General features: G+C 42.9%; 1 protein-coding gene across 2 annotated transcripts in view; it reads right to left on the reverse strand.

The window, feature by feature from the left end:
• Positions 1 to 474: 474 nt before the first annotated feature.
• Positions 475 to 12,540, reverse strand: part of CAMK1D (calcium/calmodulin dependent protein kinase ID) — a 162,062-nt gene continuing 149,996 nt past the window's right edge. The window contains exons 9-11 of one of the 2 annotated variants that reach the window (XM_035127659.3): positions 5,886 to 5,973; positions 4,565 to 4,703; positions 475 to 1,310 (exon numbers count right to left, since the gene is read on the reverse strand). In XM_035127659.3, the coding sequence (XP_034983550.1) occupies positions 1,192 to 1,310; positions 4,565 to 4,703; positions 5,886 to 5,973 (346 nt within the window). In that variant the 3' untranslated portion in view covers positions 475 to 1,191. The remainder of the gene's footprint in view (positions 1,311 to 4,564; positions 4,704 to 5,885; positions 5,974 to 12,540) is intronic. The other variant, XM_060279482.2, reaches the window with a different exon arrangement.

Raw genomic sequence — 12,540 nt, forward strand, 5'->3', positions numbered from 1 at the left:
GAGCCAAAATCTCTATCATACATGTTATAGAAGTGCCTGGGCATTCACAAGACTGTTCACTACACCAGGAGAGACAACCTGCGATAGCATCCTCATCATCCTGTCAGTCACACAAAAGTTCAAAGCTCTCAGCACAGCTAGAAACAAAAGGCAGTTGGGACGGCTTCAACTCACCCAGGCATCCCACATGGGCTTTGTTCACCACACTAAGAGCTACTTTACATATATATGCATACATGGGTATAGGAAAACAAATATGCACATGGCTGTTTGTACTTCCTTGCTGATCCTGTCCCTCTCAAAAACAAAACAATCCAATCAGGGGTGGCATAGGCAGATCTACCAATAGAGAGAGCAATACTGTAAGGTAGGACTGCTTGGGTGGAACTTTTATGTGTCTGTCAGAATCCACCAGGAAGTGGCAGGCTAGTGGCATTTTGCTCCAATCCAACATACTACTGTATTTTGTTTTTTCTCATATTCAAATGTCAGCCTTGGCTGCAGGTTCATAAGCACCAACTCAGAATTAGACCATTGCTGAGTAAGGATCCATGTGATTGGAAGGGAACCAACCTTTTCTCAAGACAAGGTGGAAGAAAGCAGTTAGTTTTCACATCACTGCAAGATCCAGACAAGTTTGCAGTCCAATATTAGGAACTAAGATAAAGAATAATATTCATTTGAAACCCTTTTGATCTGAAAGGTTAATGCAAAATTGTATATGCTTTCTACCCCTGAACAAAACCAACACAGATAGAAATATGGAGAAGAATAAAAGAAGAAAATGATAATGCTCGGAAATCAACTCTATTTAAATAATCCAGTTGAGACCTTTAGTTAATGAAAAAGCATATACTGCCACCTACACTGAAAATAGAGTAAATCATTGAGGAACTAGCATGAGTGTCCATTAGAACATTCCTAGACTCATTAACGCAGCACCAGATACTGTTAGATCTGACCCTTCCCCCCCCCTCCCAGAGTCATTGCAGTTGGTGATCAATGCAACATTTCAGAGTTGCAGTATAAAATATGGCCATTTAAAAAAAATCCTTCTTTCCAGTCCTTCGCCGAGCTTGCAATGCAGGATGAAATCACCTGGGAGAAGGCTTGCCTGCATTTCCATGCCTGCCTGGGCACTTCCCCCCATCTCTGACCTCTTCCAGAGGGCGGGGGCAGCAGCAACCCGGATCACTTTGTCCCTGTGTGCACTGTTGTCACTGTGGTCTGCCTCGCTCTCCGTTCTCCTACAGTGGAAACCGCAGATGAAGCCGATGATGCAAAACTACAGGGAGTGGATGGGGACAGACCTGAAAGAGAGCGACGGAAGTCAGGAGCCACCAATGGGAAAAAACAAAGAGCTCGGGTGGCGTAGTGTCTGAGTGTTGGGCAGAGATAAGGAAACCCAGATTTACACTCCCACTCAGGGAGAAACTAAATTTTATGATGAACACAGGGCTACTGCCAAAAATGCCTGTGTTACAGTTTTGCCGTCCCTGCTCTGTAATGTCTAGCATAGCTTACCTCACATTCTGAAGCCATTAATTACCCTGTGGATTTCCCTGTCTCCCACGATCCAGTGATGTGGACTGGGGATGGAAAAATGCATTGTGCAATAATTTCAAGGGATTGGGAAAGTTGTACTAGATGTTACTGATGGGGAGTGGGAGATTTTGACACAGGGCTGCCATTTCCGGGGGACAGTTCCCAAATACATAATACAGATTAGTTCTGTTCTCAGCCATGAAGCTCAGTGGGCCAGTGATTTTCTCAGCTTAATCTACCAGGCAGACTCAACGATGAAGTTAAAATGGGAATACTCTGCTTCTGCTACCTTGGGAGTTCCTTGGAGGGGGTAGTGGAATGAAATTGTGATTATGAGTTATGATGATGCCAACATTCCTGTTATCCTGCAGGGAACTGCTCTGTCCAGAGACAGAAAAAAGTTCCCAGATAAGTTTCTAGCCCAGGCATCCCCAAACTTCGGCCTTCCAGATGTTTTGGACTACAATTCCCATCTTCCCCGACCACTGGTCCTGTTAGCTAGGGATCATGGGAGTTGTAGCCAAAACATCTGGAGGGCCACAGTTTGGGGATGCCTGTTCTACCGTGTTTCTCATATTATAAGACATGTCTTATATTTATTTTTTCCTCAAAAAAACACACTATGGCTTATTTTCAAGGGATGTCTTATTTTTTTCCTCCTCCTCCTGCCGCAGCCAGCATTGCTGCTGCGCCTATCACTATGTCTTATTTTCGGGGTATGGCTTATATTCCTTGAATGCTTAAAAATCCTGCTATGGCTTATTTTATGGGTATGTCTTAAAATATGAGAAACAGGGTAGCCCGTCATTCCTCAGGGGCACTGTCTCTACAGTGAATGCGAAAAGCAATTGGAGTGACAGTCCACATGCCTTTCTCATCTTTGCAGCAGCTGTGGGTTCAGTGGGGCATGGTCTCTCCACCTGGGCCACAAGCAGCTTCCCTGTTGAGATTGGGGGAATTCATGCATTCCTCCCAGAACAGACTCAATTAGTGCATCTCTTGCATGGTGACAGAAGAACAGGTCTCTCAGGAAGAGGCTTTGAGTTCATCTTTTATGATAAAGATACCTACAATGAATTTTTGTTGTCATTTTAGCAGAAGAAACCAACCCGGGGTTCATGAAGCAAAAGTTTTTCCTGCCTCATAATGGAGAGTCACTGCCTTTTCATCGTGGGATGCCGATCTATTGTATACAGGCCACTGAAGTCTTTAATTTGTTTAAATAGCTAAGTGCGTAGCTTAAATTAAGGTTTGCAAGAACAGTTTTCTACCACATGCATGCAGATACCCGATCCCTGCAGTCCATGCAGCCCCTTCAATATACTTTGATAATTTACCTTACAATGTCATTTAGCTGTAGGGAAGTTTTTTTTCTTTCACTAATCTTTTCATTGAGGAATGCCAATAAACTTCCCTGGAGCCCTGTTTGAAGATTTCTGAGTAATAGCAATTTGAAGAAGGAGGAGGAAACCCAACCACTTTGAAAAGCAACTTCTTTGGGCTCCTTCTTCTAACATTGCTTGGGAGCATTCCTTTCAACAATTTTTTAATTTACTGGCAGTAACAAATAAAAAAAAATCTTTGTATCATGTTTCAAAAATAAAAAAACTAAATAACCAACAATTTGCTGTTCTTTCATGCTATGCCAAATCTGTTGCCTGTGGTGGCTGCCTCACTTGGCTTAATAATAATAATAATAATAATAATAATAATAATAATAATAATAATTTATTTATTTATACCCCGCCCATCTGGCTGGGGAGCGGCTTCCAACAGAAAAATAAAATAATCTATTAAACATTAAAAGCCTCCCTAAACAGGGCTGCCTTCAGATGTCTTCTAAAAATCTGGTAACTATTTTTCTCTTTGACATCTGATGGGAGGGCGTTCCACAGGGTGGGTGCCACTACCGAGAAGGCCCTCTGCCTGGTTCCCTGCAACTTGGCTTCTCGCAAAGAGGGAACCGCCAGAAGGCCCTCGGTACTGGATCTCAGTGTCCAGGCAGAGCGATGGAGGTGGAGACGCTCCTTCAAGTATACAGCAGTTCTGATCCTGAGTCCCTCTGGGCTCTGGCAAATGTGTGAAATATGTTCACTTTTTGTCTCACTCTCCCCAGCCATTTCCTTTGCCAAACAGTATCATTCTTGGTTTCTCTCCTTCCCCCCATCAAATTGTACAAAAGAAGGAGGGGGGGGGAAAGCTCTTTTCTGGACATTGTACTCAGATCCTGTATTATAAACTGGATTAACTCTTTGGATATTCGTGGCAAAAATGCCCATGCAGAACTGAGTTGTTGACAATATACCAATGTGCAAATGTTTGAACTCCAGAGAGAGAAGAGCAGTTGCAGATAAGAGGCATCCCATTTATTCAAATATGACACTTGTGCTGTCCAAGTGAACCAACTGGGAGACATGCTGTGCTTTGGGGAGAAAGATGATTTAGCATTGGGTAAGATCCCTGTGTTTCAGGAAATACAGGCCAAAAACAATGTATTTAATGTGTTATGCTGGGAGGGGCCATGCCTCAGTGCATGCAGAAGGCCCCAGGCTCAAGCCCCATTCATCTCTAGTTTGCGCAGCAGGTGGTAAAAATGTCTTCTACTACCAGTCAAGACAATACTGAGCTAGTCTGAAAGTACAAGGCTGCTTCCTATGCTCCAATGCAATGATTCAGGTCTGACTTTATAATTAAACAGAGCAAGGGGGCAGCCCCTCCCTGCCAGCCTCTTGCTGCTGCCCAATGCCATCCTCCTGAGCTGTCTTCTCCCAACCTGCAACTGACAGTGCCATGTGGAAAGGCTGTTCCCCAAGCAAGCAGGCAGAAAAGCAGCCAGCCCAAGACACCCCCCCCCCAATATTAATGACATCTCCGCCCAGGTGTCACTGCAGCATCAGTTTGAGCAAGGTGTGCACCAGGTAGAGCAGGGAGCGAGAGGTGGCACAGATGACCTTTGAGTGCCTGCTGATGCCTAGTCTCAGATCTGGCAAGCCTTGCTAGCCTGGGGTCATGTACTCACAATCTTTCCTGGCTGTTCCATCAGGTAGTGGCTTGGCCAGGCCGAGGGAGCTTGACATGCTTACATTTGTACTGTCCAAACTGCTGCCAAGATGTAACCTTCTCATGTGTCTCACAACTGCTGTGGCATTAAATGCTTGCTGGAAAAAACAACACAGAAATAAATGAACAAGCTGCTCTTGGGTATTTTCCTGGCTTCTGGAACCTGGTGAAGGGGGAAAAGTGGCCCTTGCACAAAGCATCACAGACTTCAAAGGAAGACATCTCTTTAATCAGATAGTAGGTGATGTGCTTGTGTGTGTGTGTGGCTTTTGTGTGTGAGTTTGTAACAGTTACTTCCAAAAACATTATTTCCACACAATACTAAGAGAAAACATTCGCATTCGGCAAATATGATGTTTCACTCCCGAGTGCTGAAGTGTTGAGGGTTTAAGGGCATACAACCAAAGCTGTGGTGAGCAGTATCTACGTACGGCAGATGGTGCCATGCCAGCTGTGATTGGACAGTGCCTGGGACGTGTGACCCAAGAACAAAGGACCTCACCACATACCATTTTGAACATGCCCTTCACTATCTCTCATGCCCTTTCCCTTCCATCATTAGACCAATCCCAAGCACATTCCCACCCTCAGAAAGGGACAAGACTAGACAGTTTTGACAATTACACTGCTAGTTATATGTAGCAATACCATCACAGACGAAGAACCATCTGCAAGAAGACAGAGAAGTAAAGTGAAATCTAAATATTAGATACCAATTAGTAGTTTAGAAATTGGAAACCAGTTAACTGTTATCACCACTTCCAAGAAAGTTAATTATGCTTAAGTTCCACTGAAATCAATGGTGCCTGATAATTTAAATCTGCATAAGTGACATTGATTCCATCAGTTTTTAAACTTGACTTGCTGGGCCAGGGCTACTGCTAAAAAGGCATTTTAGCAGTTAAATAAATATAGGTGGAGGATATGTGTGTTTTGGACTTGCAAAACTGGAATTGTTCGCGGTTCTATGGAGGATATGGCTGGAGCATACTATAGCCCCCCTCTTCCCAACTTTCTCCTTTATAAAGTAGAAACAGAAGGAGAAAGGAAAACATGGGTCCATTATCTCACAGGATCTCTTCCAGGGCCCAGTTCAACTGAACTTCTTCACAAAAGAATTGCACCTCTAGGCCAAGCTAAACTTTCCCACTGAAAATAAGAAGCATTCTTTTGAAAAGGAGTGGGGAAATTTCCATGTTTTGCTCTGTAGCAGACTCCCTTATAAAGCTAAAAGTAATTTCTTCCCAACAGTACAAGCAACTGAGAACATGGCAGCTTACTCTCCATTTGCTTTTTGCAAAGTTCTTGCGAATCTGTGCACTGACGGACTCGTGAATATTTTTATTGAGGGCTGTGTCACCAGCAATCCTGAAAAAAGATAAATGAGACATTTGAAATGTTTGGTACAGAATATTGTTTTACAATGCTCTCCTCTCTATTTTTCACTCTACAAAGAATAGGGTGCAATCTAGTGCCCTTAAAATGAGTTGACATTTTGGCCATAGACTTCATTGAAAAATGGGCTGCATTCAGTGAAACAAAGAAAAAAGTCCATCATTTCCCACTGGAGGAGCTCAACTAAGCCCTCCCTCTGCTGAGCGTATGTGTGGTACAAATCAGAAGCAGGCCAGACCAGCTCCAGTCGCCAGGCAAGTGTGCTCTGCTCCCAGGCCTGTTTGACATCTGCACTATAAATCATCATAAATACAGCAGCATTATTACATGACAGGTCCCTATCCTGAGGAGTTTATAATCTAAATTTTGACAGTGAGAGAAGGCAACAGTGGAAAAGAAGGGTGGAGAATGGAGAAATGGGAGAGGCGGGAACAGGAAGAAGTACAAGTGTGCAAACACAGATACACACTTTTAGGCTTTGTTTTAGATGGCAATAGGGAATGGGGAATAGCCATGTCCACCATTGCTACTCGCTGCTCATCAGAAGCTTCTTTCCCATTAATTGTGGTACCTTTAGCAGCTGCAGGATGGTGCAAATCAGTAGATCAGTCCAAAGCACCACACCTGCACCCCTCCCAGGCACCCCTCTCTTAAAGCCAAAGGAAAATTCATTGAAATTCAATGTTTTTCTCTTGACATAATTTCTAAGCTTTGACCAGCTTGCTTGCTTTTTTTTTTCCTGCCTCAGGATATGCAGCTGTTTCTAAAAGCACTCAAGGTCTATTGTGTTGTGGATAGCCCCTAAGCAATGAACTAACACCACATAGTTTTAAATCAAATCTGATTGTGAGGTTTTTCATACCCAAAATCTTAGCAGAAAAGCACAGACTGTGCAAGACTCCAAATGAAGTTATGCCCTCTTAACAACAATTCTAGTTCCCATGTCAATCACTTAATGAATACCAAGGGAAATATTAAAAGTCTTGTGCAGCAATGTACAAGTCAATGAAATTTAAGAAGTTCAATGCAGCCATAATGGAACTCTAGAACAAGTAAACACTGGCTGAAACCAGTGGAAAATAGCTGGGTGTTGGCCATGAAGGAAGGGGGGGGGTGCCAGTCAACAGGCAAGCAGCCAGAAACTTGCATTCAGTGCGATTCAGGAAGGAATCCTATACCCATTAACCTGAGCGAGAATAAGCCCCCCAATGGGACTTGCATGGGGCAGGCATGTCTAGGACTGTGTTGATACTTCCTGTTAAGGGTGTTTAGCATTGCCTGTGAGCAGGCTGCATTGAATTCAATGGGGCTTACTTTGGAGCAGAAAAACAGCATTGTGCTGTTAATGTTTTGAGTCTTTTGTAAATCTCTTGCAGCATTTGCCTGAAATGTGAGGTATAAATCATGACATATATATATCCAAAATAAAGTTATGGTAAACCCTGTTCAGCTATGGCTTGATGACACACACATGCAAAGCTAAGTTAACTGTGACTGGTTCGAGGTCAGAGACCTGATTCCTTTTTCATTGCTGGGTCATTGACTTCAACCTATCCTGGCTGCCCCAGGTGACAAATACAGGATTAACTGGGGATCAATGAAGTATTTGGTGCAGTACTATTATCAATGCAGAGGTAACTACAAAACTAGTGGCACTAATTGGCATCTTTCCTGACAGTTTAACTAGGATGAATAAGCACAACAGATTTAACTGACCAGGAGGAATTCCCATCATGTTGATGCTTGACCGGGAGACTCGGGAGGCAGCCACAAATTCAAGTATCAGGAGCAATCTTACTGCTGACAGGTGAGCATCCCTCCTTCTGCCCATACAGAAACATCAGCATGACTCCTGAAATGCCCCACTACACCCATAGTGTGAAGTCAGTACCATGGCAAGATGGGAATTAGCAATACTCTGAGAAGGGGGCAGTGGTGGAGAAATGCAAGCGTAAGATGAATGAAGCAATTGCCTAGGAAATGCCCTGCTTAGGCTGAAATCCTAGGTAAAGATTTGTGTGTGTGTACATAAATGAGAGGGGAAGTAATTACTATTACTATTTTTTGTTTTCTTTTGGATATATCAGACATGGTTTACACATCATGTAATACCCAGGTACACACTGTTTTTGCCTCCAAGTACGCACTAGCATACTAACAATGGTTTAATTAGCACTGGTTAATTAAAGAGTGTAACTGGATCTTTGGTTTGCTGAGGAGTTACGTGCTTTGCTACCCATGTCTTGTCAGCTGGCTGCAGGTGAGCAGCAGTTTCAAGATGAGTGGCTGTTGATAGTTTTTCTCTTCCTCTGCCTTGTTTTTCCACTGTTCTCTAGCATAGATTGTAGGTGATACTGCAGCATCTTAACCTCGGGTTCTATGTACCGTAATAGTAATGGGAGTCATGTTGTGTTACTTATATGCTTTGCTTTGTAGGGGTGATCCTTCCAATTTCAAACCTATATTGTTATGCAATCTCTTATCTTCCTGGTCGTGTGTGTGTGTGTGTGTGTGTGTGTGTGTGTGTGTGTGTGTGTTGGGGGATTTATTTTCCTGAGGATGGAACTCAATGTTACCAAAAATAATATGTTTGCCCCCCAAAATAGTAGCCATATGTTGAATCTCTCCCTCCTTCTCTACAGCAACTTAGCTTGTATACTGATGTTGTCATGCTGTGCAGTTCCCTGATCTCACAAGCAGCAGGCTATGATGTGAAACAGCAATGGTGAAATCACAAGACAACAATTTTAGGACACAGGATAAAATGCAATACCTGTTGCTTGGCAGGGGGTACCCTGGATTTGTTTCTGGGAGGGGTTTAGCTTTGTTCTCAATATGCCTAGATAGGGAACACTGGGCAAATTCTCAATTCCACTGTTTTCAGAATCTAGATACTTACTGAAAGCCAATCTGGCCAAAGCCTCATTGGAAACAATCACCCAGATGATGGAAGTGCAAAATTTGTGTAGAAGATAATGCTGCAGGAGCACAATCCCCAAAACACATACACATCCAGTACCAATCAGATTCCAAAATAAGCAGAGCACTGGGAGAGGCCAGAGAAGAATCATAGAATCATAGAGTTGGAAGAGACCACAAGGGCCATCCAGTCCAACCCCTTTGCAAAGCAGGAAACCCCATCATAGGCATTCTTGACATATGGCTGTCAAGCCTCTGCTTGAGTTTAAACGAAGGTTATAAACATCACTTACTCTCTTCAGGGAGCCATTTCACACTTTAAATAGGATTGCCTGGGAACCAGCTGCTCTGTAAATCATCTTTTTCCCAGAGTGACAATGTAATCCTTTCACATAAACTGTTTTAATGATGCAATTGTAATATTGTGCCTTGCTCTAACGAACAATTGGAGGCATAGCTGCCAAGTCTCCCGTTTTTCGCGGGGAAACCCCCAGATTTTAATCTGTTTCCCGCTGTTATCCCGAATAGAAAAAAATCCCGGAAATCCCCCGGATATCCTACCTGCCAGGGAGGCTCCAGTTCGGGTGCCGCTCTGCCCATGTCTGGGCACCGGAAATTGGGCAGAGCGGCACCGGAAGTCGCTTCTACGCATGTCCAGACATGCGTAGAAGCGATTTCCGGTGCCGCGCCACTGCTGATCCCGCATTTTTCAGTGGGAGACTTGGCAGCTATGATTGGAGGACTGAAAGAGATTAAATTATTTAATAAGGCCATGATTTCTCCCTATATTTTTTCCTAAGAGTCTTTGAATGAAATGGGTTTTTTCTCCACTCTCTGATCTTATAATTTTTTTAAAATGGAAAATTATGGCTAGCCCTGAAGGTGACAATTCTGTGCATTCATCTTTTCCCTTACAGTCATTAAAAACTGAACTCTGTAGTTTAGTACAGGATCAGGATTCTGCCTTGACAAGATGTACTTAATCAAGGTAATTGCTGTCATTTATTATCACAGATGTTGCATGAAAGAAAAAAAATGAAACAATTATCAGGCCCCAGAAAATTACTGCTTGTCCCTGGTTACCCCAAGTTCTATGTCAAAGCAATGTAGCTAGACCATACCTTCTGCCCTCAGATGCACTAAAAGCCTTAAGAAAGAGGTTTGCTTGACAAATCCCTGCAGATGGGACTATAATCACCTGCCTCTTAGGTTAAAGCAACCCATATAAATGTGTGGATTATGTCAAATAACATTGCCTGTTACAACAGGGCTTCCCCACCGGCCTGCTTTTGTGGCTCAGCATGGATTCTTTGCTTTTATATATGCCAGATTTGGGGGGGGGGAGAGGAGAGGGGGAACTAGGGTCTACACAAAGCTATAAGCAGGTGGCAAACTATTAGGGGTGTCAGGTTGCAACTTTAAGATCTCCCTCAACTTTTAACCTACTTGCCTGCCCATCCCTCTTCCCCCTCCTGTTATCTTTCTAATAAGACTTGCATGCTGTAACAATTAGGACTCCAGTTGTACTGCAAGGCATTTAAATAGTTTTCACTGAGTAGGCAAATACTTTCCTTATATACACCTTTAGGTGCCAGGCGAAAACATTCCTCTTCAACCAGGTCTTTGGCTGGTTAACATCCAATACCCTTTTAAATGTGTTGTGGGAGGGGGGATCATTGGTTTTGTTTTGTTCTTATTTTTATTATGTATTTTGTCTGTTTTATTGCATTGTTATGTTGTGAACCACCTTGAGATCTATGGATGAAGGACAGTATATAAATTGAAATAATGATGATGATGATGATGATGATGATATAGCACAGCCCAATGTGAGCTATTTTGTATTCAGTACTGGGGTCCCAGACTCACAGTATTTCACTGCAGGTAATATTTACTGGGCTTCAAAGTTGAAGGCTTAAGCATACTTAAATTTATATCCGTAGGACTTCTGTCAATGCATTTCAACAAGACATAAGCACTACTAACTCCAGAGCACTGTGTGCAAGAAGAGGGCATTACAATACCAACATGGTGAAAGCCAGTCTTTGTAACCGATGGCCTATATTCAAAGCCTGAATTATGGATAAAAGGTTGGGAGAAAAATGTTGTCAGTCTCTAGTTAATGGTTCATTTAACCTCAAATGGTTAAATGAAAAGGAAAAATTGTGTTAGGAGCTCTTCAAATGTGTGTATTTCATTTTATTCCAATAACTAACAGAAATGATAATCCAGGCCAATAAGCTGTGTATGTTGGATAAAACATCTTGGAAAATTCTTTTCCAGTCAAAAATATAAAAAGGTGACCTATTTTTCTGTTGGTAGGTATGTTCCTGATCATTTGATCTGTGCTTGAAATATCATTTTTATGACTTATTTAATTTCCTGAGGCCTATGATGGAATGATGTCATTCAAATAGACACTATTTCCTTCTCTTTGTGAAGTTTTTGACCAATGGTTAAAGGTTTCTCACATGTCCTTTTTGCTGGAAATCATAGCTGCCGAGTTATCCCTTTTTTTAAGGGATTTCCCCTTATGCTGAATAGGCTTCCTCGCAAGAAAAGGGAAAACTTGGCAGCTATGCTGGAAATGGTTCTGAACAGATGTGAAGACTACTTCAATGCTAGATTTTGTGGCCTACAAACTTCCGATTCACGCTGGCATTTTCCAGTTAGAATTCAGGGCCGTCCAGTGAAACTGAATGGTGGAAATTTGCGAGAGACAAATTGAAGCAAGAGTCCATAGTTAAACTGTGGGATTTCCTATGACAAGATGTGGTGCTGGCTGCCAACTTTAAAGAGAAAGTAGACAAGTTCAAACTATTGTGGATAGCTCTCTTCTACCCTCAGGATCAGAGGCAGGACACCTAGGAAGACCAGTTTCTGGGAAACAATAGCAGGAGAGGGCTCTTGCCCTCTTGTCCTGTAGGTTCCCCATAGGGACCTGCTTGGCTGCTGTGGAAACACGATGCTGGACTAGAAGGGCCCAGGGTCTGATTTAGTGGCGCTCTTTCTATGTTCTTATTGCATTTCTGTTTTACACTGACAATATATGGCAAAGTGAAGATTTGGTGGGACAGCCTCTCACCTGCTTCCGTTGTAACAAATAGCACATGTGCGCACGTAGGTCCAGCATGCATTATCATGCGCACACCTCACCCTGATTTGAGGTTCATTGGGCATGTGCGCGTATGCATTAAGGATGGGGTAGGACGGCCATGACACTGAATATACCCCTCCCCTCTGCATTCATTGAACACAGCTGGCCATGTGTGAATAGCGATTTGCTCTTATTTTATTGTGAATGAGACTTTCTGCTTTTCTTTGCTTTTGTTCTCCGTTGACACCTCCTCCTTGCCTGCAAAGCCTGAGTCTCAAACCTATCTCTGTAATGTGATTGCAATCACATCTCAATGCTGTTGACTGTTAAGCCATTGCCTGCTATGATGCTAGGTGGGAGCTATTAAGCAAGGGTTTTTCAAGGTACCGTATATTCTGGGTGTATAAGACAACCCCCAACTTTTCCAGTTAAAATATAGAGTTTGGGATATACTCACCGTATAAGAAATACGACCCGGCGTATAAGACAACCCCCCAACTTTTGAGAAGATTTTCCTGGGTTAA

Source organism: Zootoca vivipara, chromosome 9 (assembly GCF_965207765.1).
Source record: "Zootoca vivipara chromosome 9, rZooViv2.hap1.1, whole genome shotgun sequence".
NCBI lineage: Eukaryota > Metazoa > Chordata > Lepidosauria > Squamata > Lacertidae > Zootoca > Zootoca vivipara.